The following is a 24,806-nucleotide window of genomic DNA, read 5'->3' as shown; positions in this document are numbered from 1 at the left end:
TTTACTTGTAATGGAGTCTTCTCCATTCACTGCAAATTACACACAGATTGTAGCGTCTAAGCCTATATGTAAAGCCACTGAAGGGCTGCACAGACGGTCCACCGCTAACAGTCTAGTGAAATAAACACAGTCACCTGAGTGAAAGGTCCTGCCCATATCCTGTATAAATCACAGCACAAAGGTGACACCCCGTGTACAAATTGGTGAACTACATTGCATTGACCTCGTTTTGGGAAAATGGCTCACAAATACACAGGTGTGCTGACTGTCCCTGAAGTTTCCTACAGGTTTTAGGATGGACAGGGATAATTATAGATTGATGGTAAAGCGCCATTCCCTTTATTCATACGCCATTCATCACCAGCAACACTTTGCATCTGTTGCCTCAAATGAAAACATAAATCGAAAATGAAAACAAAAACCCAACCATTTTAATTTATGATTTAATCATGATTCTCTGTTACCACCGAAACTGACTGGAACTGATTATTTTCGAGATATGCTGTCTGTCTTGCCCAATAATTAACTGTTTCATACCACCATCTACCTTTCACTGTGGCAAAACAAGATGCTCTCAATTGCTGTTGGAAAATTTAAAGGCATTTCATAAAAGTAATTACCTTTTATTATAGACGTGCGTGCACTCAGGTTAATGGTCAAGTTGTCCCCTTAACTGAATATTGCTAGGTGGAGGAAGTGCTGTGGTCCTTTACTTAAGTAAAAGTAACACGTTTTATATCAGTGCTACATTATCGGATTATTATTACTCATGCAGTGCTATGTAATCAGTAATAACGCATCACATGCATTGAATTTTATAAGATGATCGTGTTATGTTTATGAAATTTTGATCTTCAAGCTATTAACTATATCTTTCAAATAAATGTGGTGGAGTGAAAAGTGCAGCATTTGCTTTTAAAATGCACTGGAGTATAATCATAAAGTAATATAAAATGGAAGTACACAAGTAAAGCACAAGTCCCTCAAAATTGTAAGCTACTTAAATACCGTTGCCTACTTGAGGAAAGTACTTCTACACTACTGTGCTAGCACTACAACTAATATAACTTTTCATCGTATTTTCCGAAATAAACAAGAACCCACCAAAGCAAAATTGTGTCATATCTATATATATTCTGACGTGAACTTGGAAGTATCTTTTTATGGGCAATTGATTGCACGTTAATGTTTACATTTCTGACCTTCGATGTGAGCATGTACGTGGGACATTTGAAGGCAGCACCAGTCTTTTGAGGAAGGCGGGATCATGCGTCGCTAACACGAAAACATCCAATCAGGGGTCAGATTTTCACATAGCAACTCCAATCAGCGAAGAGGGACTGTCTGGTTGCGATGGTAGTGGTAGTGGTGGTGTTGGAAGAAGCAAGTGTTTCCTTTGGGCTTCCTTACTGCTGCGTATAGTAGCAACATTCTGCCTATAAATGTTAAGTTTGGCGCCTAACTACCAGGCGTTTAATTCTCTTCCTTAATAATTGAGTTTCTGCATGTTAATATTGCAGATTAGCTTGCGAGGTGAACGTAACCTTGTCTGAAAAGCATCTTTGAACATAATAGGAACACGAAATTACGATGCCATCCCCGATGGAGGGATCTTCCAGAGAAGGTGACCTCTTTACTGTGAAACATGAGCTGAAAAATGGTAAGTTAGCTGCGAGCTGGTTAAACTTTTAATGCAGTCCGTTTTATTTGCCATTTATCTTTAGGAGACACGTGCCCTGGCGAAACGTTAGCTCGCTAGCTGGGAAGAACCAACTGTCACTGTCAATGGACATTTGTAGTGAGCGCTAACATCAACGTTGACGTTACTCAAGTCCAAAAATGGCAGAGGAAGGCTAACGTTCGCTGACTGTCCTTATTACCTGTAGGGCTACTGCTAACTCACGCAAACTAACGTTACCTAACCATTTTACTAACGTTAGCTAACTGCTACTTAATAACCGTGGTCAACCCAGGTAATCGTTAACGTGTAACTAGGCTAAATAACACCATCGACAGACATTTTCAGCAATTTTACGCCATTGTCAACGCCTCAACTTAACGTTAATTACTAAATGAGGTTTTCCTGTTATTTCCTGGATTTGTTAGCGGTCACAGCTAACTTCTCCTTAGCCAACGAAGAGCAGACACAGCTGCAGTGCTGTCAAGTCACAAGAGTAAACGTTAGCTTGGTTTCATTCTGCACATTATACAGGGGTGTACCTCAACAGTAACGTTAGGCGCTGTTGGTTTGTCTAATAATGGTAGACAGGTAGATTACTTCGTAATAATTGGCTAGCCTTGTTAACTTAACACTATTCAACATCATCCTCAAGGTAAAACTGTGACGTTTGTGCTGAATCCTACTGGCTTTTGTTTTTGTTGAAACAATTTTATTTTACTAAATGATAGTACAATGTGAGGTAGTGTTGACATGTACCAGCAGCATCTCAGATACAGTTATATTTACTGTTACAATTCCCAAATATTTATGATTGAGACTTTTGGGTAGAGTGGCAAGTCTACTGAATCAATGCAGAGGGCTGCTGAATCAAGTTCGACACTGCCTTAGCTGCAACTGGTTTATAATGACACAGTGCTGCTGTTCAGGCTACACTCCCATTTACTGCCCTGCCCTAAATATGCAGTCAGTCTAGTTGTCACTGGCACTCGTTTTTTTGTATTAAATTTCACACAGCATTTTAGCCGCTGTATCAACTTAACCCTACTTTGGACCTTTGCTGTGGCATTTGACTCATTGGAGACAATATAGCAAAATAAAGGGATTAACATACAAACTAATTGCATTCAGTCCAGGCAAGACTTTTTCGTCATATCATATTTTTGCTAATACGTTCTTCTCAAGCAATGTAGTGCAAAATCAGTACAGAAGTGTTCACTGTGTCTTTCTGTCTTGATCGTCCTGCTAGATATCATTGATTTTTGTATGGAAAATTGTAAAAACATACTACAATGGACATAATTGCTCTAGTTTGATGGTTTGAATAATCGTAGTCATGGTTGTGTTGATACTTTACACTATTAAAACACAGAAATGCCACTTTTCCTAATGAACAATGGTTTGTTGAAATGCACTTGTAATTCGTTATTGGGTTTTTAACCAACCAAAGTACACAATTTAAGGAAATATTTTTATTTCGAGGAACATCAGCATTTCCCACTGACAAGACTGAAGAGGTTCCTCTTGTCTAGCAGTAAGGCATCATCTGGTTGGACACCTCTGTCAGTCTATTAATAAACACTGAAATCAAACTTGGCCTTGGTAGGGTGAGCTTGACAAGGGTGTTATGCAACCTGAACCTCTGACCTCAAATTTGAAGGACAGTGTTGTTGTTTTGAAATGACACAGTATGGACTCGAAGTGCCTGATAGTTGCAGCATTTCTTCTCGTGTGTAACAGGAGAAGCAGTGGAAAAGATTAAATCAGCCGTTTTAATTGCTCAGTAGCCTATTTTCAGGGTGTGAGACAGAAGGAATGTGTTCACTACAATGGACATGCATGTCTAAGAGCTTGCTGTGCTCAGTCAGCTGTACTGGGACACTGTGATTTAGAGTCACTGACGGTGTGTGCTGAATTCACTGAAGAGCTTTGATGGAAGATAATGACCTTTTGCTGGTTAATGTAGCAATATTGCTTCCAGTTGCATGGAAGATTATCTTGCATATTTGAGAGAGAGTTTAAGTCATTTTTTTAGCACAAGACTTGTTTTCTTTAGATCTTTGTTTACATGAATGAAGTTTACTGATTATGCATGCAGTATTTGCACATTTTTACAATTAAACAAATTCACACTTGCGTGATGCCCAGTGCTACCAGTCTGGTGCTGTTGGCTCTGCGTTCATTTAACCACCACACAGACTTTCCTAACTGGTCCAGTGTTTTTAATTCCTGATCCTCCAGTTTAAGCCCACTTCTTCAACTTTTTCGACTTCACTGGCCTCAAAGCATCATGGCTGAGAGTCTCCTTATATCAAAATGAAATGCAATAATGCATTATTTATAACATGGGCATCAGTTAAAAAACAAAAAGTAAAGAGGACTATAAGGTGATGTAATGTGTCTTCTGGGGTCCGTCCAAGGTCTGCAGCTTTTGGCACCAATGGCTAAAAACAGCTGATCAGTTTCAAATGTATTTACAACTTGGCTGTATCAACAGTATTGAATAGACAGTGAGAATGTCTTCACTGAGTTTTACTAGAGGCTGGTCATTTTATTGCTGAAATGTCAGCCTGTTAGCTTGCTGGTTAACTAAGCATCTTTTCACCTTTTTTTATTATTTAGAAGCAGAAACCGCTACACTTTAAAGATGGACCGGGCTTAAATTTTTTAAATGAAGCAGACCCTTCACTTTTATATTACAATCTACCACGACATGTATCTATTCATATCTTTAATGTCTTGGTTTTAGTACATAGTATGTATGCCATTATTAGTGAATGCCTTGTAGATCATGCTAATTCTCCAGTGAGTCGTCTAATGTGGCACCAATCATGGTAGGTGGGAGATTTATAATGCAACTGCAAACAGCAATATCAGTCTCAAACAGTAGGGCTGTCAGTGCACTGAGTATAAGTATACATTTCCAGATGTTCCAGATAAGCCTCAGGTGGTCAGCCAGTAGAAAAATACCTAATGTGGAAAATAGTCTTTGTTTTTTTAAGGTGTAGCTACTCATTGATATTGTGAAAATATACTTTCACACGTCATTTTCTGAGATTGAATGACCCTTAAGGAAATACATGTACTCTCCACTAACATGCTGTAACGTGATGTTTATTTCTTTTTCTTTAGTATTTTATCATTCAAGCCACATTTGTTTTGTTTTATGAATTGAGTGGTTTATCTGATTCTCTCGTAATATTTTATTTCTGCTCTGACTTCAGCCAACCTGACGGGCCATGTAGAGAGGGTGGGCATTGAAAACTTTGAGCTATTAAAAGTGTTGGGCACAGGAGGTGAGTAAGACTTTTAACTTTAGTCTCTCTCTATGTTGAACAGAACATGACATTTATTTGATAGTTTGCATGCCAGTCTGGCATTTGATATTGCGTGTTTTTTGAATGATAAGCATGTCATACCAGTCATTTCTGTTTAAGCCTTTGCTCTACACTGAACTTTGCCCTCTGTCTTTGTTTATTTTAACCACCAGCATACGGCAAGGTGTTCCTGGTGAGGAAAGTGAGTGGACATGATGCAGGGAAGCTGTATGCCATGAAGGTTTTGAAGAAGGCCACTATTGTACAAAAGGCAAAGACTGCTGAACACACACGGACGGAGCGGCAAGTGCTGGAGCACATCCGCCAGTCTCCATTCCTTGTCACACTTCACTACGCCTTCCAGACGGATACCAAGCTGCACCTCATTCTCGGTTAGGATATTTTATATGAAACTGCCTTTCATGTGCTGCGTCTACTGTGTGATGTTTATACAAGTAAAAGAAAAGGTTAATGATTGTCTTTAACCAAGGGAAAGAACTGGATTTTTACAAAACTGAATGAATTAGTAATAACAGAAATTTAAAAGAAGTATTTGCCCCCTGTAGAAAAACTAACCAACTTCTGTTATTTTGGATGAAACTTAGTATGCATGATATCTTTACTATTACAGATTATGTAAATGGTGGGGAGCTCTTCACACATTTGGTGCAAAGGGTGCGATTTAAGGAGCAAGAAGTAGCCTTGTACAGTGGAGAGATTGTGTTGGCACTAGAACATCTACACAAGGTAACCCCCAGATTTAACACAATCAAGGCCTCTTGTCTGTTCAGAAGTTATCTATTGCTGCTTACATGCTTCATGTTTCATTTGTCCCTCTGTCATTTTCTTGTTGCAGCTTGGGATTGTCTATCGGGACCTGAAACTTGAGAATATTCTACTGGATTCAAGTGGTCATATAGTTCTCACAGACTTTGGCCTCAGTAAAGAATTTGATCAGGTACAGCATGTCTCTGTCTGTTCTCATAATAGGTTTAGAAAGAACCAAAAATTGTATTTTGCTTTTTCCTTAAAGGCCCTCCAAAACAATTTTCTGTATTAGCTTTTTTTCTGTGAGCAATGGGGTCCTCCTTGAACACATTATTAGATATAATTATTGTGCACGAGACAAACAAGATGTGGACCCACTCATAGAAAATCTTCTCCAAAGCGCTACTAGAGGTCAACCAACCACAGGGAATCTTTAAGTGTCATAGAAAAATACTTAAAAATACTTAAACCGAGTTTTTCAGGGGCTTTAATCTTGATCTGAATCTTGAATCTTGAATACATCCTCTGTATTTTGTGATTCTGAAATGTGTCGATGCATTTGTGCGTTCATTAAAACAGATGGAAAGAGCGTTTTCTGTCTGTGGTACCATTGAATATATGGCTCCAGAAATTGTGGAAGGTGGAGAGTCTGGACATGACAAGGTAATTTGTAGTTTTATGTTTTATGCTGTCTTCTGTTCAGTCACATCAAGCAGCCCAGGCCCTTCTTTCTGTATTCCTGAATGTGTGTGCTCTCAAGTGAGATTTTTCTTTTAGTCTGTTAAGCCAAAGTCATGGGTGGGTGCTTTCGTGCATTCCAGGCGGTGGACTGGTGGAGCCTTGGCGTGTTGATGTACGAGCTTTTGACTGGCGGATCACCCTTCACTGTGGATGGAGATGAGAACTCACACACAGACATTGCCAAGTATGGATTCTCCCTGATCATCAGCCACAGTTTTCAGCTAGCCTTCAGTTATAATCACTCTCTACAACACTGACCATATCTGTCTCACACATCATAGGAGGATTTCCAAAAAGGATCCTCCTTTCCCCAAAGATATGGGACCACTGGCCAAAGACCTCATCCAGCGGCTCCTCATCAAAGATCCAAAGAAGAGACTGGGCTCAGGTCCTAATGGAGCAGAGAATGTAAAAAAACACCCATTTTACCAGGTGGATCTCATTGCCTGTCTTGAATATTTTGCAATATTTAGAAAGCTAAATGGCAGGGTGGGCTGTTACTATACATAATGGAGCTGCTTTGAGTGAGTAGCATTTAGGAAAACTGAGTGTTTGTATAAGCCATGTTAATAAGGATGGGGACGAATGACAATGTTTTTTGTTTTTTAAACTCTAGAAAATTAACTGGGAGGACTTGGCAGCTAAGAAGGTGCCTGCCCCGTTCAAGCCAGTGATTCGGGATGAGCTGGATGTCAGCAACTTTGCAGAAGAGTTCACAGAGATGGACCCCACCTACTCTCCTGCAGCTCTGCCTCAGAACTGTGACCGCATCTTCCAGGTGGGAGGGTGTTAAGGGACAGCCAGAGTATTTTTTTGTTGTGAGTCATGGTTTTGTTGTTTACAGACAGGATCATTCCTTTGTGCTCCTTGCAGATCATTGCACAGGACATCATCTATATTTGCATCTGCTTTGTGCTGATGTTTGTCTAGGCTTTGGTTGCAGGCAGTGTGAAATGTTGACACAGATGAAAAATCGCATTATACATTATCCACTTTTTGTCTGTGACTATATTTGACATACTCCACAGCAATTGAAGTAATCAAGTGAAGTTTTGAATGTCCTCAAAAGGTTGCTGTAAGTCAACATGAGTCTGTCTGTGTGCACTGGTATTCAAATTGACTAAAGGGTCTTTTATTGAAGTAATTGCTGCCATATGCAGCTCTTATTGAAGTAACAGATGTGAATGACTATTTTTGATGTAGCTTTGAACCATAATATGGCCCACAACTCCGTGCCAGCTGATGGCTGTCTGATGTATTGCATGAAATTTCAACTCTGATTGCCTTCTGGATCCTTGAGCTTGGTAGATCAATAGATCCATTAACGGGCTTCTCTCATGGAATAAAAGGTTACACTTTGAGAGCATCACCACGTCTGTCTCGGTTACGCCTTCAGTCTTTGATTGCCAACTTCATCTTGGCTTTTTTCACTCTCAGCTGCCATTCACATAGTCTGAAATTTTGTGGTCTTTATAATTTGCAAGACTAGCAATCTCTGAGATAACGACAGCAATCCCAATTTTAAACCGTGCACTTGCTCCCCCACGGTGCCTCACAAAACAAAATTAAAATTGCATTAAGAGCGCCAAGATGTAATTTCACAGCAGAGCAATCAAATATTCAAGCCCGGCAATTTAGGGCATCTCATTCATTCAACATCCATCCTTCCGTCCATCCATGGCTGTCACTACATACCACACAGCTGTGTGTGTGTCGGTGAAAAAGGGAAAGAGAGATTAATGCCAGCTCAAAGCTTTGGGCTCCCCACAGCTGGAATTAAGCAGGCAGTGCTGCACAATGACAGGTCTAACAATAGGAACAGCTGGACAGCCACTGTCACTCACAAATTAACAGGCTGCCTGACAGGCTGGTGAGATGTAGAAACATTTAAAGAAAAATGCGCAACAATTTTAAGTTTTACAGTAAATATGGAAATATATAAAATACATTAAGTGTCTATAAATGTCTTAATATATAAAATAATGTGCAATTGGGATTTTAATGCTGCAGTCTTTTCTGAGGTTGTGAACTGCAGCAATAGATGTTTCTTTTCCCTCTGTCTATATAGTCCAACCCTCACTTTGTAAAATGTAAACACCTAGAGTTCATGTGTCTCTGTGCGCAGGGCTACTCTTTCATGGCCCCCTCCATCCTGTTTAAGAGGAATGTGGTGATGGACGACCCTGTCCAGTTGTGTGGGGGCTCTGAGAGGCCAGGCTCTGCTGCGGTGGCCCGCAGCGCCATGATGAAGGTAAGATGAATGTGCTTGGATCCCCCTGTACAAACACACTTAAGCTAATGGCTGCTGTCACAAACAGATGAGATTTTTCCTTTCTCTCCATTCCACTAGAACTTTTTTCTACTGTACTTGTTTTACTGCACTCAGATTCAGTTTTCAGGTTTTATTTAATGATGTTTGTTCATGAATGCACTTGTGTATCTGTGCAACAAAATGCTTTTTGAGAAGGTAGCAGTGCATTGCCTTTTGTGCACTCATTGGATTTTGAGCTTTCTCATTAACATCCTAGGTACCTGCTGGTGTAGAGATTTTGTGTTGATTTAACTGATATGAAATTGAGCACTTTCACAAACTTTGCCATTTTTGTTATCAGATTTGTTATATTAGTGATAGGGATTACAATTAATCATTTTAATGTTTTTCAGTCTAGGCCAAAAATGTTGTTTACAATGTTTAATTAATCAGCAAAATGCTGGAATCTTTTGAACTTCCGTGAGAGGAAAATCAGCATTTTGACTTGCATGTAACTTGGGTCATAACCTACTTATATCCTTTAGTGCTTACACACTTTAGAAAGGGGAAGTTTCAGCTGAGCAATCAGCCAACAATGTGCTCCAAAGCTTCAGCTCACTGTGCTTTCCAGGTTTTTATGCCCTTTTCTGTCACAAAAAGGAAGCTAGTTAACAGTCTTGTAGTGATCTTCAATATCTCAATTCAGATCTGGAAAACCTAGATTTTCCACCACTTTCCATTTCCATGTTTCTCTTTTTGTATGCAAATAAATTTTTACAATATTGCACAACAATAAGTACTTGGTTCCTCATTAAATGGTTTAAATGGACTACTGCAGATCACTGTGTGGTGATATACTTAATAAAGCAAAACATTTTATGATCACAAAACAGCAGCGAGTTTGAATTTTATAATCACATAGAATAAGCAATATATATATTTAAAAAAGCAAAGGCACAGACTTGGGGAAAGGGTGAAAACAAAAAAGAAAGCTAATAGGGTTAGATGGGCTGGGGGTTTCAGGCTGTTGTCACTGGTTATTGAATTAGGTTGCATGTTTAATATAAATGCTGTATATATGACCTCTAGATTAGACTTAAATTTGAGAAGACATAAAAGACTGTTTATTCCTCACTTGCATGAATTGTGAGGTTTGTGTGGAGAATGAGACATAACATGGAATGTAAAGAAAGGTTTACCAAAGACATGATCTGTGTAATGTAAGCCAAGTAGCAGTAATTACAGTATTCTCTATAGAAAAGATAAAAGTAGCCATAGAGATCCTTTTAAAATAAATGGCACATTAATTTGATCTCCACATGATCATGAGTGTACAAAATCTTACTTATTGTAATCAACATATATTATACTAAAGAACTTAGTGTTATATAATTTAATATGAAAAGAATTTATTACATTGTACTTATCCCCATTTTATGACCATTTTACTGATCCACTATTCCCCTCTGCAGGACTCACCTTTCTATATGAGTTATGAGATGGACCTGAGGGACAGTGTTCTGGGAGAGGGTAGCTTCTCCATCTGCAGACGGTGTACACACAAGAAGACTGGACAGAAATATGCAGTCAAGATTGTCAGCAAAAGGTACAAGCTCGCGGCCTGCTTGCTCAGATATGTTTGTCAACCCAGATGCTTTTGGCTGTGTGATGTTTATAGTTTGACTGGATAAATCAGTCAGCCAGCCCCCTCCTCTCCCTGGCAGAAATTGGACTGTTGTCAACAACTATAAATAACAATCTTACAAAAAATATAAAGTTAGAAATGTTCTGTTAAACTGATGAATTTCAAAATAATGTCATAAGTTAACTTGATTGCATAATTTCTCAGATTTTATTTGCCTTATGTCACTGTGTAAGGTTGCCAGATGTGGGCTAAATAAATGTAAATACATCTCTGGTTGTTTTTGCTGGCAACTGCTACAAAATAAGCTTTGATCATATGTGTTGATTGCAATCCTATACTACACTCCTCCACTGACAGTGTGGCACAAATTATTATGGATCTAATAAGAGAGTGCAATCCTCCTGACACAAACACATGTTCCTGAAATCCAGATAGGCACATTCGGGAAGTAAATCACAATTTATTAACAGCACCACATTGTTTTCTAACCGTGCATTAGGTGGAATTTGTCTGTGTCAGGTTAAAAAATAAGTGGGGTTGCAGAGCAAAACTGCACTTAAAAATTGATAGAAATGCCACTGAATTAAAAATGTGAGAACTTTTGAGAACTGAACCTTGTGGGCTACCCTAGATGATTTGTGGGAAATAACCGAGCAAAAGAAAACACCAACCTCAACTGTCAAAAAATTGTACAAATGTCGTACAAAAAGTAGAAAATTAATGGTTACTAGATGCCCTGGCTGGGGACATTCTGTCTTCTTTTCTAAAACCTGCGTTTGCTTCTCTTGGTACATTATACTGGCTGTTTATTTGCTAATATGTTAATAAGATTGCCCAGTTTAGACCAAAATGACAATTGAAAACCTGCTAAAGGATACAAAAACTGCTCTCTGAAAAGTCAATGTCTCACTCTACTGTGTATGTGTGTATTTATGTTGTATTTTGTGACAGTTATCTGGCTTCGTGCTTGTATTTGCTGTAGGATGGAAGCACAGACTCAGCGGGAAATAGCAGCCTTGAAGCTCTGCGATGGCCACCCTAACATTGTCAAGTTACATGAAATTTACCACGACCAGGTAAGGTTGATCTCTGCGGTTACATTTGCCATCATAAATTCGGTTTTGCATAGCTCTCTGTGGAGCCTGCAGCCTTATTAAGTCCTGGAACTGGAACAAGGCAGATTAATGGGGAAGCTTGAAGCCCTAGAGGTCTTTGTCTATCTCTTCATGTATTGTCCCATAAACATCTTTTCCTGTGCGAGATATTTCACACCAAACGTATTTTTAAACTACAGCTGCACAAACATCCATTTTGTGCCACTGAATAGAAACAACCTAGATTTACTTGTGTTGCTAATCGAGCCTCACACTCAAACCAAACTAAGTGTGCATGTGTTACAACTGAAGCTTACCTCAGTTATTGGGAAGGTGTGCCCCTGTGGCTGTCTGTGTACAGGTTCATTAGCCGCAGTCCTTCAAGCCTAGGAGCACCACTTTAGTCCTGATGAGCTCAGTGGGGTTATTACTGTACCTCAGAGGCCTGTGACCCAGATCAAAGCAGCGCTGCCTCGCCTCAACCAAGTCCTGCCTTTGTTCCCCAGACCCAGCACTAATGAGAAACTCTACCCCACTGCCCAAACACATTATTCCCTTCCCACTTTGTTTGGCCCCTTTCACTTTTACTCAATACCATTATGGTTTGATCTTACCATCATGGGATCAAGGACGGGCTGTTTTTGCTAGATTTATTATGCAACAAAAAAAATTCTCATTCACCATTTCACACGTTAACATTCAACTTGCAGCTCAAGCTGTGAAAGCAAGATTCTACTATACATTAGAAAACACAAGCATTTCAATATTTGTTTAATTGCAAAACCTATAGGAATGTTTGCACCTACTGTACTATTTCTAAAGGTTGGAAATGGGTGTAACGGAGGTTGGTGAGAAGTGTAAATATATTCTGTGTGTTTGCTGTAGCTCCACACGTACGTGGTTCTGGAGCTGCTCGGTGGAGGGGAGCTGCTGGAGAGGATCCGCAGAAAGCAACATTTTAGCGAAACAGAGGCCAGCCGCATCATGCGAAAACTGGTGTCGGCCGTCAGTCACATGCACGACGTAGGAGTGGTGCACAGGGACCTTAAACCGGAGGTATTGGACATTCAGCAGGACTACTGCTAGAAATCATTTTCTGTCTGAGCACAGTTTGTGTCTTTGTGATGAATACAGACACACTGGATCATAAGCTTTTAAAACAGAATTACTGTGTTTTTCTGAACTTTGTATGATCCGTCGTATTGCCATTCTGACTCTGCAATCTTCTACAAAACAAGAGTAAAATTGTTTGACCCTAACATGGGTCAAAAGTACCTGGTCAGACACGTCTTGATAGCAAGCTCTTGAGTGGACCAGTTTTGCAGAGCAGAAAGAAATGATTGCTGTCCATGTCTCCAATTGCTTCGTAGAACCTGCTCTTCACAGACGAGAGTGAGAACTCCGAGATAAAAATCATAGACTTTGGCTTTGCTCGCCTCAAACCACCAGACAATCAGCTCCTGAAGACTCCCTGCTTCACCTTGCAGTACGCAGCACCAGAGATTCTCAAATATGACGGCTACGATGAGTCCTGTGACCTGTGGAGTCTGGGGGTCATTCTGGTGAGTGGGTGTGGGACGGCAGAGCTGTGCTCAGGTTAAAACAAAATACTGGTAGTTGGACTGATGGAGAATCATTCACTATTCAACTCAACGTTATCCTGAGAGGAAAGAAACATATCAGCAGCCCGTTATCTCAGCACTTCCACAAGTATTTTATTTTACAGCAATTTGAACAGAAATTGTAAACATTATAACAGGAAAGAAAACTTACGTTAGTGTACAATACTTTCACACTAAAGAAAAGAATGCAACATCCAACATAGTGCTGAAACAAGTGGTCAGTTAATTGGTTAGTTAAACAATTCAAATCAATCTGACCATTTTGATAACTGATTAATTAAGTTATCAAGTGAAGAAAATCCAAACAATTGCTGGTTACAGCTTTTAAAATGTCAATATTTGTTTGCTTTCTTTGCTTAAATTGGATAACTTTAGAGGGTTTTTTTGTTTTTTGTTTTTTTACTATTTATCGACTTGAGTAAGCAATTTTAGAGCATCCCGTTGGGATCTGCTAACTTCTGATGGGCTTTTTTTTTTTAAACTGACTTAATGATTACTCACTACTTTAATCAATAAAGAACATATTCATTATTGGCAGTATTAATGCAAATGATGAGTAATGGTCACTGCTGTTGGTCTGCTTGACAAATGTATCACCATCTGCAAACATTTACTCTATGCAGGGAGAATGGGATTTAACTTTAGATCCCAGAGTGTTTTCATAATTTAGAATTTATGCTATACATAATAATGATTTATAATTCACTCTCTGTCACATGGTAAGAACAGTCTGTCTGTCTCAAAAATAAAGTACATTATAGGGCTGTAGACTTTAATATAGCATGATCAAGTTAAAAGTTATTTAGGATACTTACTGAATTACACCCTACATCAAAATTAAGCTTTCAGTTTGATGATATTGATGCTGCTCAGTCAGGAATAGGACTAAATAACAGATCATTGATTAGCCCTATTCAGGAGCATCATCATTTGTAACTGCACGGTCTTAACAAGTATAGGCCAACTTTCTACAATGCCCCAGGAAAGTGACCTGATTATATAGATTTATAATTTATAAAAATCTTTTCAAAATCCACAGCTCCAAGCTCCACTTTGAAGTTGTTTTTCATAACATTGTTAACTAAAGCATTTCTAAAACCAAATTAATGTTTTATCTTGAGCTCCATACAGTGTTGATTTGTTGATGTTATCCAGTTTATGGATTAAACATTTTCTGCAGGCCATTCTGATTAAGCAATCAGCTGTTATTTTAACTGATTTTGGCTGTAGTTTAGGCTTTTAAGTGTGTGTGTGTGTGCGCTCGGTGTGTAGGGGGTTGCTTTTGCGTGTCTATGCACACATGTATGAATGCATGTGTGTGTATGTTCTGTTTAATCTGTTTTGCATGAAACTCATCTCCCTCTCCTGTTCAGCGCTACAACCCTCAGCATCCTGTGGAGAGATGACACAGTTTAAACGCTCACCACAGAGTGAAGAGCGACCAGCCCCGGCTCTCAGAGCTGGTTAAGGCTGTGGTGTTGCTTCCCAGTAGCGGAAATGTCATCCTAATTCAACCTTTTTCTGCGTAGAGGAGGAATATTAAAAGGAGAGGTAGAGAGGAGAAGGAGAGGACACACAAGGGGGGTGGGGGGCAGAGAGTTGAGAGAGAGATTTCTGTACTTGGCCAGTCATCCGTACAGAGTCTGGGCTCTCTGTGCAAGTGCTGTTTCACACTGTCGTCCCCTGGGGGGATATGGGAGTAGTGTGCCTCATGGAGCTTTGATGAAATGGCTACTGACAAGCTGTGTGCACAATGCCCTGGAAGCAAAGTGAGCCAACACAGAGAGGGAGGGAGAGATCAGGGCACGACAGATCCTCCACTGCCAAAAGGCTGTTCCCAACTACTGTCATTTTAATGAGAAATCTGGGGGCAGATGTAAGCAGGCCAAGGTGAGAGTATCCTGTTCATTTAGCTGAGCACAGACCGCTCTTCTGTTTAGTGCTGGTTCAACCACGGTCAACAACATGCAGCATAACAATGGAAAAATGTGGACAGTCGTGATCAGTTAAGAGCTCTTCTAAAGCATGTTGTTATTTTAATAACAGATGTGTTTTAACACTAATGCCTAGTTACTTTTCCAGCTCATCGTAGGCAACATGAATAACAAAAACAAGCACGTAGCATTTCCTATGCCACACTGACTGTACAAAATGTTCAGATTTGATTTACAGTGTAGATATTTAAGCCTGGAAACTGTATTCATGGTGTTTTGACAGCAGATTGTGCGTTTTTCCTCTGTTTGCAGTACACCATGCTGTCTGGCCAGGTGCCTTTTCAGTGTCAGGAGAAGAGCCTGACCCACACCAGTGCTGAGGAAATAATGAAGAAAATCAAACAAGGAGACTTCTCTTTCGAAAGCGAGGCCTGGAGAAATGTGTCCCAGCAGGCCAAGGACCTTATACAAGGTGAGGATGGAACTGGTGGCAATACACCCTCCAAGTGTGAAGTCGATCAGATGAACGATTGTCGAGAAAATTGTAGTACATACATACAGAGACTCCTTCCATTTTAGTTAGATATAGAGATACCTTATTTTCAATGGAAATACGGACACAGCCAGTTGACCTAGCCAAGTGGCTAAGCTCACCTACTGAAGCCCCAATGAAAACTCCAAGGTGACGTCTTGTCAAGAGATTAGCAGCTGCAGTTTGAATGGCTACGCTAACTAATGCTAACTCTTGTTAGTACCTTAAAACTTAAATTAAAAGCTGAGCCCCAATTGGACGCAGTGATTTTACTGGTTGTGTGTGGCTACACATTTTGTCAAATAACTCAGGTCTTAAACACTGAGTCTGGTTTTTATAGAAGTCCTTTGGATGTATAAAACCTCTTATATGCCCCTTGAGCTAGTTCAATCGTGCAAACAAATATAAATGTTTAAACTTTTGTCAATATGGTAGGGGTGTAAGCGGTATGTGTATTCTTACCGAACCATTATACCCCTACATTGTTAGATCGGTTAGATTCTCCACAATTCAATCGTTCAGTTCATTTTACAGAAATCATACGCACCAAAGTATAATTCATTCAGATTTACCGCCATGGTAAACAAGAGAGATGAAAAAAAGTGGTGACTCCCTAACGTTATATTTTGAAGTGGTCATAAAGTCTGATTATGTGTCCATTCCTCGATAATTTATATTCCTTTAGTCTGTAAGGATCCACCGATCAAAATAATAAAAAAAAAAATTTCATAAAAAATAATCCACTTTGTGGATATTGTCATGTAAAGTACATTGCTCACTTGTCTGCTAAGTTTGTTCGTCAAACTAAGGCCGCACTTTAACTGACAAACAATATTTTCTCTTCTTCCTGCACCTTGTTGTTTGGTATGATTGTTTCCGTTACTTTGCTGGCTACAAAATAAAAGTGTCCGCACCTTTCTCTAATTGCAAATAAAGGTTGAAATAACTACAGTCACCTTCGGCTTTCATCCTTTCTAATGTAGGCTCCCATTATTTTGATACAGGGCTCTCTCTCTCATATGTTCTATGAGGCCATTTCTTCATGTCATCCTCCCACTTGTTAATAGTTTGAGGGTGTGGCACCAACCTGCCATTTCGATTTTTGTATTGGTTTTTGGAAGTGCTCCCACGACATTGTTAAATAAGTTAGTTAAGCCAGCGTTATTTAGCTCAGGGAAACAATCAAACGGAAGTGTGGCACAAAAACTGGAAGTTCAACCAACTGTTTACTTCTGCATTCGAAAATAAGGTGAATAGAGTGGGTGTCTGTTTTAAAAGACCTGTCAGCCAGCTACACAAAGTAGCTCACAGTCACTGAGCTACCTGAAGAGGAAATCACTTCCTCTTTGTGGCTCACCTCTTCACTCGCGTATTAAGAGCGCTAAAGGTAATTATCTGTGTCTTGTTCCTGCAGAGCTGCTGACGGTGGACCCAAACAAGAGGATTAAGATGTGCGGCCTACGTTACAATGCCTGGCTCCAGGACGACAGCCAGTTGTCCTCCAACCCTCTCATGACCCCGGACATTCTTGGCTCCTCCACTGTCTCCGTCCACACTTACGTCAAAGCTACCTTTAATGTATGAAATGACCAGAAGTGCATGCTTGTTTTAGATTAGTCAGGAATTCCCAACCTTTGGTCTTCCTGTTGTAAATTTTGGGTTGTACTGAATTGCTGTTCAATCCGCCAACCTCCTGCTGTTCATGGACTGTACAGAAGCCACTTTTAAACCAATACCGATTGACCTGAAAACCAAAATATAGAGATTAGCATTATTAAGTGTATTATGACTTTAATTGTCCAAAGTACTGTTGAAATCATCAGTCCATTAATCAATTAGGCAATCAACAGAAAATCTATATTTAAAAACAAACGTTCCCTAGTTCCAGATACTCAGTTTTGAGGTTTTGCTACTTTGCTTTATCTTTTTTGGACTGTTGGTCAGACAAAACAAACTGTCTAAAGATATCAGCAAGGGCTTTGAGAAGTGATTAACTGTTTCATCATTTTATAGATGAACCATTTCACAGAGAAAATATCGGCAGATAAATAATGAAAATAATCAGTTGCAGCGCTAGTCCAAAAAAATGTAGTAAATCTGTATTTTATGCATGAAAAATGTATTTTCATTGGAAAAAAACACAATTTATGCAAGTAGTCCAAAACAGTGCAGAAAAGATGGGGAAAATGCAGGGATGCACAGCGCAGTATTGGGAGAGAAAGAGCTGGATCAGTGCATCCCTTGGAAAATAAATAATTCTGAGAAATCTTAATAACTGGCTCACCAATCCTTTTTTTTTTTTGTCCCAGGCATTTAACAAATGTAAGCGGCAAGGTTTCCGCCTGCAGACGGTGGACAAGGCGCCACTAGCCAAGAGGAGGAAGATGAAAAAGACAAGTACCAGCACAGAGACCCGCAGCAGTTCTGGTGAGAGCACCCATTCCTCATCCTCCTCCTCTCAGTCACAAGAGAAGACTTTTCCAGGGGGCGACACCGACCCGCAGCCCTCCAAAAGCACACCTGTCAACACATCCGTGATCCTGGGAACGGACTTTGAGCACCAACCAGCGCATCCAGCCTTTCACTTCTCAGAAGGACAGTGAGACAGCGAAAGGAAAACAGAGATTCAGACAGTTTCATGAACTGTAGGATGGCTTGGACCAGTGTAGAGACAACTCTCTTCTCTTTCTCTCTGTCCCTGGTAGCTCTATGCCTCTGGCTCAATTGCATGGATGTTCGCACATCACCAAAACCAAGCATGCAGCAGGAGCAGCAACCGTCACCTCAATATCAATCAATCAATCATCACTAGCAATAGCTTATCCTTTTTCTTTCTCACTTTCACACACAGACTGTATCAATCAGGGACTGGACCAGGAAGAAGTTGTCACCGGTGTCCACAATGAAAAGGGCTGCCCTACTGCCCCAGGTTCAGGCAGACAATGGAGAGACATCTTCAGTTTCATTATAAAATAACTCACTCTCTGTCTACTCCATTTACCTGTCTTTGTCGATGCCTCCAGAGGTTTTAAAGGGAAAGTCGTAGTGTTTACACCATGGATGCTTTTGCTTTCAAAGGGAGAGAAGAAAAGCAACGTGCTGCAGCGTAATGTAATGTGGATCCGCTTCTCTTTTCTGGGAAGTCTCTGCAAGATGGAGCAGAGTATTTATATGTGAATTTTACAGACTGAAATTTATTTATGATAAGCTATATTGTTAACTTATTTATGGTTCAGACTGATTTGAAAAGAAATGGATACAGTGAGTCTTTAAAAAAAAAAGACAGTTGTGTGTATGTTTTTCCCTATCAGCTCAAAAGACTCTTTCAATGTAGTCTGATGGTTCATACATCTTTGTAATCATCATAGACATCAATGCTTCAAGTAGGTTACTGAGACACAGTTATGTAGATATTGTAAGATTATTATAGGCAAGAAGAGATTAACAACATTAATGGTTGTGAAGCAGTTTGTCAAATTTATGTAACCAAAGTACTTTGGATTATTTATGGAGGCTGGTGCATTTTGGGATTGAACTGCAGCTGTGTCCAGTGGTCAAAAAAGTCAATTTCCTTGTTCATAAGGATTAAAGAAGCAAAAGTGTAAACATCTTTTTGTAGGAACAACCAAATGTGGATGTAGTATGTTCAGCCAAATCTGTGGGGATGTGACCCCACAAGAAGAGCTATATTTAGACATATTTTTGCCTCTGATGTGGGAGTATGACTACTTCAAGACTCAGCATTGCTGTTCCACATTCTCTGATCCTCAAGTCAGTATTTAGCCCAGCATTGGATTTGCCTTGTGTGGTATAGGACTTAATTGTCTCATTATCACTACAACCAATTGGATTGAGCAGAATGCCCCAAATGGAAAATTCAGATCAGCTTAGTGCGAGGCTAAGATGCCAAAGGGCAGCTTCAAGTGGTTTCCTTTTCTGATAGAACAAGATAAAATTATTTTAAAATGGAAAGGTTTATGTGCCAAAAAATGCAATTAAATCAGGTAATGGACAAGTTTGAGCCTATGAGTTATGGGTGGTGATACATTAGGACATTTTAAGGCAATGTAGTGCAAAACGTTGCCCCTTGTGTCACTGCTGTAAGTCTTAAAACTACTGCAAAATAATCTTCCCTTTATGAAAAAGTTCCTGAGGACTGACCTCAAACAAACACTCTTTTACTTTTGACACCATCCCTTGCTCTATTTACCATGTTGCACTGCATGACTGAAATGGTGATCTTTGCACTGTGTGACAGTTCTCAATTTGAGGCAGATATCTGGTTAGTATTAAGTCCCCAGTGCATGATGTAAACTGAAACATCAGCCTCTTCTCTTTATTTGTTTTTATGGGCTTTTTTGGCAGATCCTTACTTGATTTAATATGAGTTTGTTTACTTGCACATTTGAATATCCCCAATTTAATTGGGGATTTTGAAGTTTTGCTGTTTGAGGTGTATGGATGTAAACACCAAAACTCCTTTTACAATAGCCTGAATATTGTAATGTTCTAATGTTACAATACTGGTGTTAGCCAGGATAGTTAGGCAAGTAAATGCCATGTTCTGTGAATTGTTTTTTGCAAGTATGTTAGTCTCTTTCCATGGTAATAGTTGAAATACTGTATTATGTTTATGTACAGTGGTATTTATGTTTAGTATGTGAAACTGCCTAGAAACAGTTTCTCCTGCTAAATCAGGATACATATTTTTTGTTTGACTACTTGTGCATTTAGATACACTCATCTTCTTCCGTTTTAATGCACTCTGAATCTGAACCAAAGCATTAACTTTAAGGTAGCTGCTCTAAGCTGCATGAGATATTTCCTTTCATGCAAATATGCAAAGAAATGCTTCATATATCACGGTTTCTGTTTGTTTTGTCCAACTGGTGAAATATGTTAGATGTTTCTAGCTTAGATATTTTGTAACCGCGTACAGTGTGATTCTTCAGAGATTCCTTGTAGGATCTATAATATCCATATCCAACATTATCATGCTCAAAACTATGCATCTTTTTTTGCTGTTGTGTTGCTTATGCCATTTCAAAAAGACCTCATCAAATGGGTCCAAACTTAAAAGGGTGCAACATGATGTACATATACTGTACTTTTACTCCCATAGCATCAGCCACAATAGAAATAACAAAAGTAGGATCCACTGCCCGTATGAAAAGCTGCAATCCTTGGAGCTAAACACTACAAAGCTCTTGTCTAACTTAGTTCGCATGAGTTCCCCGTTGCTGCCTCATTAAGCCTCTTTTCTTTTGTTTGGGTGTATTAATAGCTCAAGTGGAGGAAAAGGAAAAGTGTCCTATATTGAGCTCCCCTCTGGGAGCCAGGCTCTATTAGCTGATGGGCTGCAGTGCTGTTTGTTCCAAAGAAAATACCGTACTCCACTCACTGCCTCTGTGGGACCTAGCTCACTTTTCTTTGTAGGGAAAAAATAAGGAAAGGGTTGGTTTAGTACCAACGTCTCTTGGGGCTGATTTTAAGGTTTCCCCCCTTTTGATGAACAGCTTATTCAGTGTGCCACTATGAGGAGGAGGGAGGGAGGGGATTTGATTTAATTTGACATCCTATTGTCTTTGATACATTTTTTTTGTTGGTTTCCTGGAATTTAAATGGATGTTCCTTTTCTGCCTACAGTGCTCCCTCTTTTTTGCTTTCGCTCTGAATTAAAGTTGCAAGCTCCCCACCTGCTAAGCTAAACTTTTGGACCTTTTTGCAACATTAATTAGAGGGGCTTGTAGTTTGAACTGTTTTGTATAAATCAGTGATTGCTGTTGTGCGTTTTAGAGTCAAAGGATTGGACTTGGGATGCTCCTATATGCTTCTATACTGGTGTCATGTATGTGCTTAAGAGACAGATGTGGGTGCCAAAGCTGAAAGTGACATTGAACATTGTGCTCTGAAAGCACAGCTTCTTTAGTTAGGTGCTTTTGTGCATATATTGTCTGTGAAAGGGATAATTTTTTGGACAGATGCTGTGACTAGTGTGGGTTTTTTTGGTCAGCTTTTAGTATGGGATCATGTGGAGCTGTCCACGGTGCTGAAGTGGCCAAACCTCTGGTGGTGCTGCAAAAACAAGTGGCTTTCCACAGTGGCCCATAATAATGTGATCCTTTAAAGCAGTGCTTCCCAACCAGGAGTACTTGTACTCCAGGGGTGACTTTTGCAGTTGACGGGGTACCTGGTCAATTTCTAGTTCTTAAAAGGAGGAAAACAAACAACACAAATTGGATTACAAATTGGTATGAGGCTGATCTTAAAAGGGGAACTCCACCAGTCTTACACATCAAAGTCTGTTTACAGGTCTCGGGGGTACTCCCGAGACATACTGCATATGTAAGAAAAAGGTTGTATAAAGCCATTAAATTGCTTCAAGTGATGTTACTTGAGTTAGTGTCAGTTGGGGCTGAAGTTTGAAAATGGAAAAAAATCTGGGGGTGTGAATTTAGAAAGAAGTGCGCTTACCACTATAGCTAACTCATCTCTGCTTGAGGCTAGCAGCTAGAGGCTGCATTAGCTGCTGCTAGCACAACACACCTGAATCTCTAACCGAACTGTTGTTGTTGTTTTTCATTGTTTTGTGAGGAAATGGTGGGAGAGAGGGGCATGACATGCAACAAAGCTCACCGGCTGGAGTCAAACCGGTGACCGGCGACGTTGCTGTTATATGGCATGCGCTGTAACCATTCGGCTACCAAGGCGCTCCGAAATGACAATTTTTAAATATAATTTTTAAATGTCACAAACAATCTCTATTATATTTGGGCGGCAGCAGGAATTTCATAGACTGATATCACAACCTGGCCACATAAAACCAAAGCTAGATACCACTCGTAAGAAAATACTTTTTGGAATTTGGGTGAACCATATTGGAGAAATAATTTTTCTCTTACACCTTACAGACAGGTCAAAGCACATGGTACAAATGGCACTGTTGTCTTGCTCAAAGACACTTCAGCAGGTTGGGTTCATGCCAACAGTGGGACTTGAACTTGTGTTTTTGCATTTATTAGGCTTAGTCAGCCCAGTATTGCTCTATTTTTGATAGAGATTAATGCGACCTGAAAAGGTTTTTATGTTTTGTGTTATTGAGGGAAACACAGATGCTTTTGTGTACACAAGTTGTAAGGGATGTCATTCAGTGCTCATGCCAACCTGCCACTTCAGGCATCATCATCATCTTCATCATCACCACAGCCATCACCCTTATGCATGTGCCACTGCTTGATTCCTGTCAATATTTTTTCTTTTTTTAATCTTATCCTTGTCATATCGTTACTGAACCATGTCAAAAAAGTACTGTAGCAGTGAATCCCTTTGAGATTGGTCAATATTAAACTGTTTCAAAACATGCAATCAAGCTTTAAGGGCAAAACTTTGCACGTTATTTTAATCATGCAGTTGATTTCTTTGTAAAAGAAAATAGTGTCCTCTTTGACTTTGTGCAGGTTCAGATGTTTCAAGTTATTCATCTGTCTGTTTCTGTTGATGACTGTTGTCTAACATTTCTAAGACGATACTAAAATATAAACCTCAACACCGGATAGTACTTTTACTGCAAGGATACACCATGTGCATACCTGCTTTTTTGGGCACTGTGAACATCATCATTCAGGTCTTTAGGCACACCATTGATAGTATGAGGAAAAACCTTGATTTGCTTCAATAAATGCTTTACTTGCTGGCTGAATACATCTGTACATTTAATAACTTGAGTCATGATGAGTCTTTTAATAGATCCTTGGCTTCATTGTATTTTCAAGTGTGTTTACATCATTACTGAACATATTTTGTGATACCAGGATTTTTGTGTATGAGTTGTCAGAAGGACAATACATGTACGATTTCCTGTTCATTTATTGATCTCGACTAAAAAATTAGGTACAAACCTTTTCATATTCAAAAATGGTATTCTAAATTAAAAGGCATGGCATTTGGAGACATGGAAACTTTATTGCCTCTAGATGGCAGTGTTTAATAAAGTACCACTCAGAACAGTTTACTGTGCAGTTTGAACTCCATTCAGCCTTATTTATATTCAGTATATTTATCCATAGATGAGTCAAATGTAAGGTTGTGTTAAATATGCTTCAAAACTAAAATATTTTTTTTTTTTTAATGTTGTCTAGCAGGAGATATTTATATCAATGTACTGGGTTGATTAAATGCATATTTATAACCTAATTAAGATTTGTGACTTAAAAGTGAACTGAACGTACTGTAAATGTCCAGTTATATTATTTTTATGCTCTGATTAAAATAGTCATATGCAGTGGACCAGACAAAAGATTTCCAGACTCTTTTAAAGAGTGATTTTTAAGATGCATATTTAATACTGTACGACAAATATACTAGTGTGAGACTTGTCCATCTGAGGATCATTAGGGAATTATTAATGATAAATGAGCATTGTTTGTGTTTGCAGATTTTGAGTGTTTAGTTTCATATCTTTAAAGAAATGTTTATTTTAGAAGTTAAGGGCTTTTGGGTCTTCGAATCCCTTCAGAAAATATGTTTGTCACATGTTGCAATAAATGTTTTTAAAATATTCTCATATCTTCTCCACTAGGGCTGCAACTAATTATTTTCATTATCAATTAATTTGAAGATAACTTTCTCTAATAATTGATTCATTGTCATACACTCACATTATCACAATTTCTCAAAGCCAAGATTGACTTATTCATATTGTTTGTTTTTTCCACCCAACAGCCCGAAACCCAAAGATATAAAATTTTCTATCTTAGAATTCTAAGAAAACCAACAGATATTCACATTTCAGAAGCTAAAACCATTGAATCTTTGGCATTTTTCCTTTAAAAAATAATCAAAAGGTGAACTGATTAATAAAGTAGTCGCCGATTACTTTTCTGTCAATCTACTAATCAATTAATCGACTACATGTTACAGCTCTATTCTCCACAGAGTATACTGTAAAGCTACAAGTTGTCTTCGCTGTTGTGTGCTACCATATACTGACAGGAGAGGACGCTCTTTGGTTCTCAATCAGCTGGACTATGACTGCTCCTGTCAAATTCATCTGCTCTTTGGAAAAAGTTACATATTAATAAGTGAAACAGAGTTTTTTTTTTTTAGGTGACAAAAATCAGATTATACTCCCAAACCAAACCAGTAATTTGCTTTCATGACCCGGTAGTCAGCAGAGAGGGTCTGGGTCATTGAATCAAAAAGGTCAAAAGTCACCTGTGTGCGCA

At 39.2% G+C, this 24,806-nt stretch overlaps 1 protein-coding gene across 1 annotated transcript; it reads left to right on the top strand.

Annotated features, from left to right (window-relative positions):
• Nucleotides 1-1,305: 1,305 nt before the first annotated feature.
• Nucleotides 1,306-24,145, top strand: rps6ka5 (ribosomal protein S6 kinase, polypeptide 5). Its single transcript, XM_044167721.1, has 17 exons — nt 1,306-1,660; nt 4,903-4,974; nt 5,169-5,387; nt 5,627-5,742; nt 5,852-5,953; nt 6,343-6,426; nt 6,585-6,688; nt 6,786-6,936; nt 7,121-7,282; nt 8,630-8,755; nt 10,228-10,361; nt 11,383-11,476; nt 12,380-12,550; nt 12,865-13,056; nt 15,363-15,522; nt 16,997-17,160; nt 17,892-24,145. Exons 1-17 carry the CDS (start codon nt 1,591-1,593, stop codon nt 18,183-18,185), a joined length of 2,415 nt encoding a protein of 804 aa, XP_044023656.1. The 5' UTR covers nt 1,306-1,590; the 3' UTR covers nt 18,186-24,145.
• The last annotated feature ends 661 nt before the right edge of the window (nt 24,146-24,806 follow it).

Source organism: Siniperca chuatsi, linkage group LG15, assembly GCF_020085105.1.
Source record: "Siniperca chuatsi isolate FFG_IHB_CAS linkage group LG15, ASM2008510v1, whole genome shotgun sequence".
NCBI classification, from domain to species: domain Eukaryota; kingdom Metazoa; phylum Chordata; class Actinopteri; order Centrarchiformes; family Sinipercidae; genus Siniperca; species Siniperca chuatsi.
This window is presented reverse-complemented; position numbering and strand designations above follow the sequence as displayed.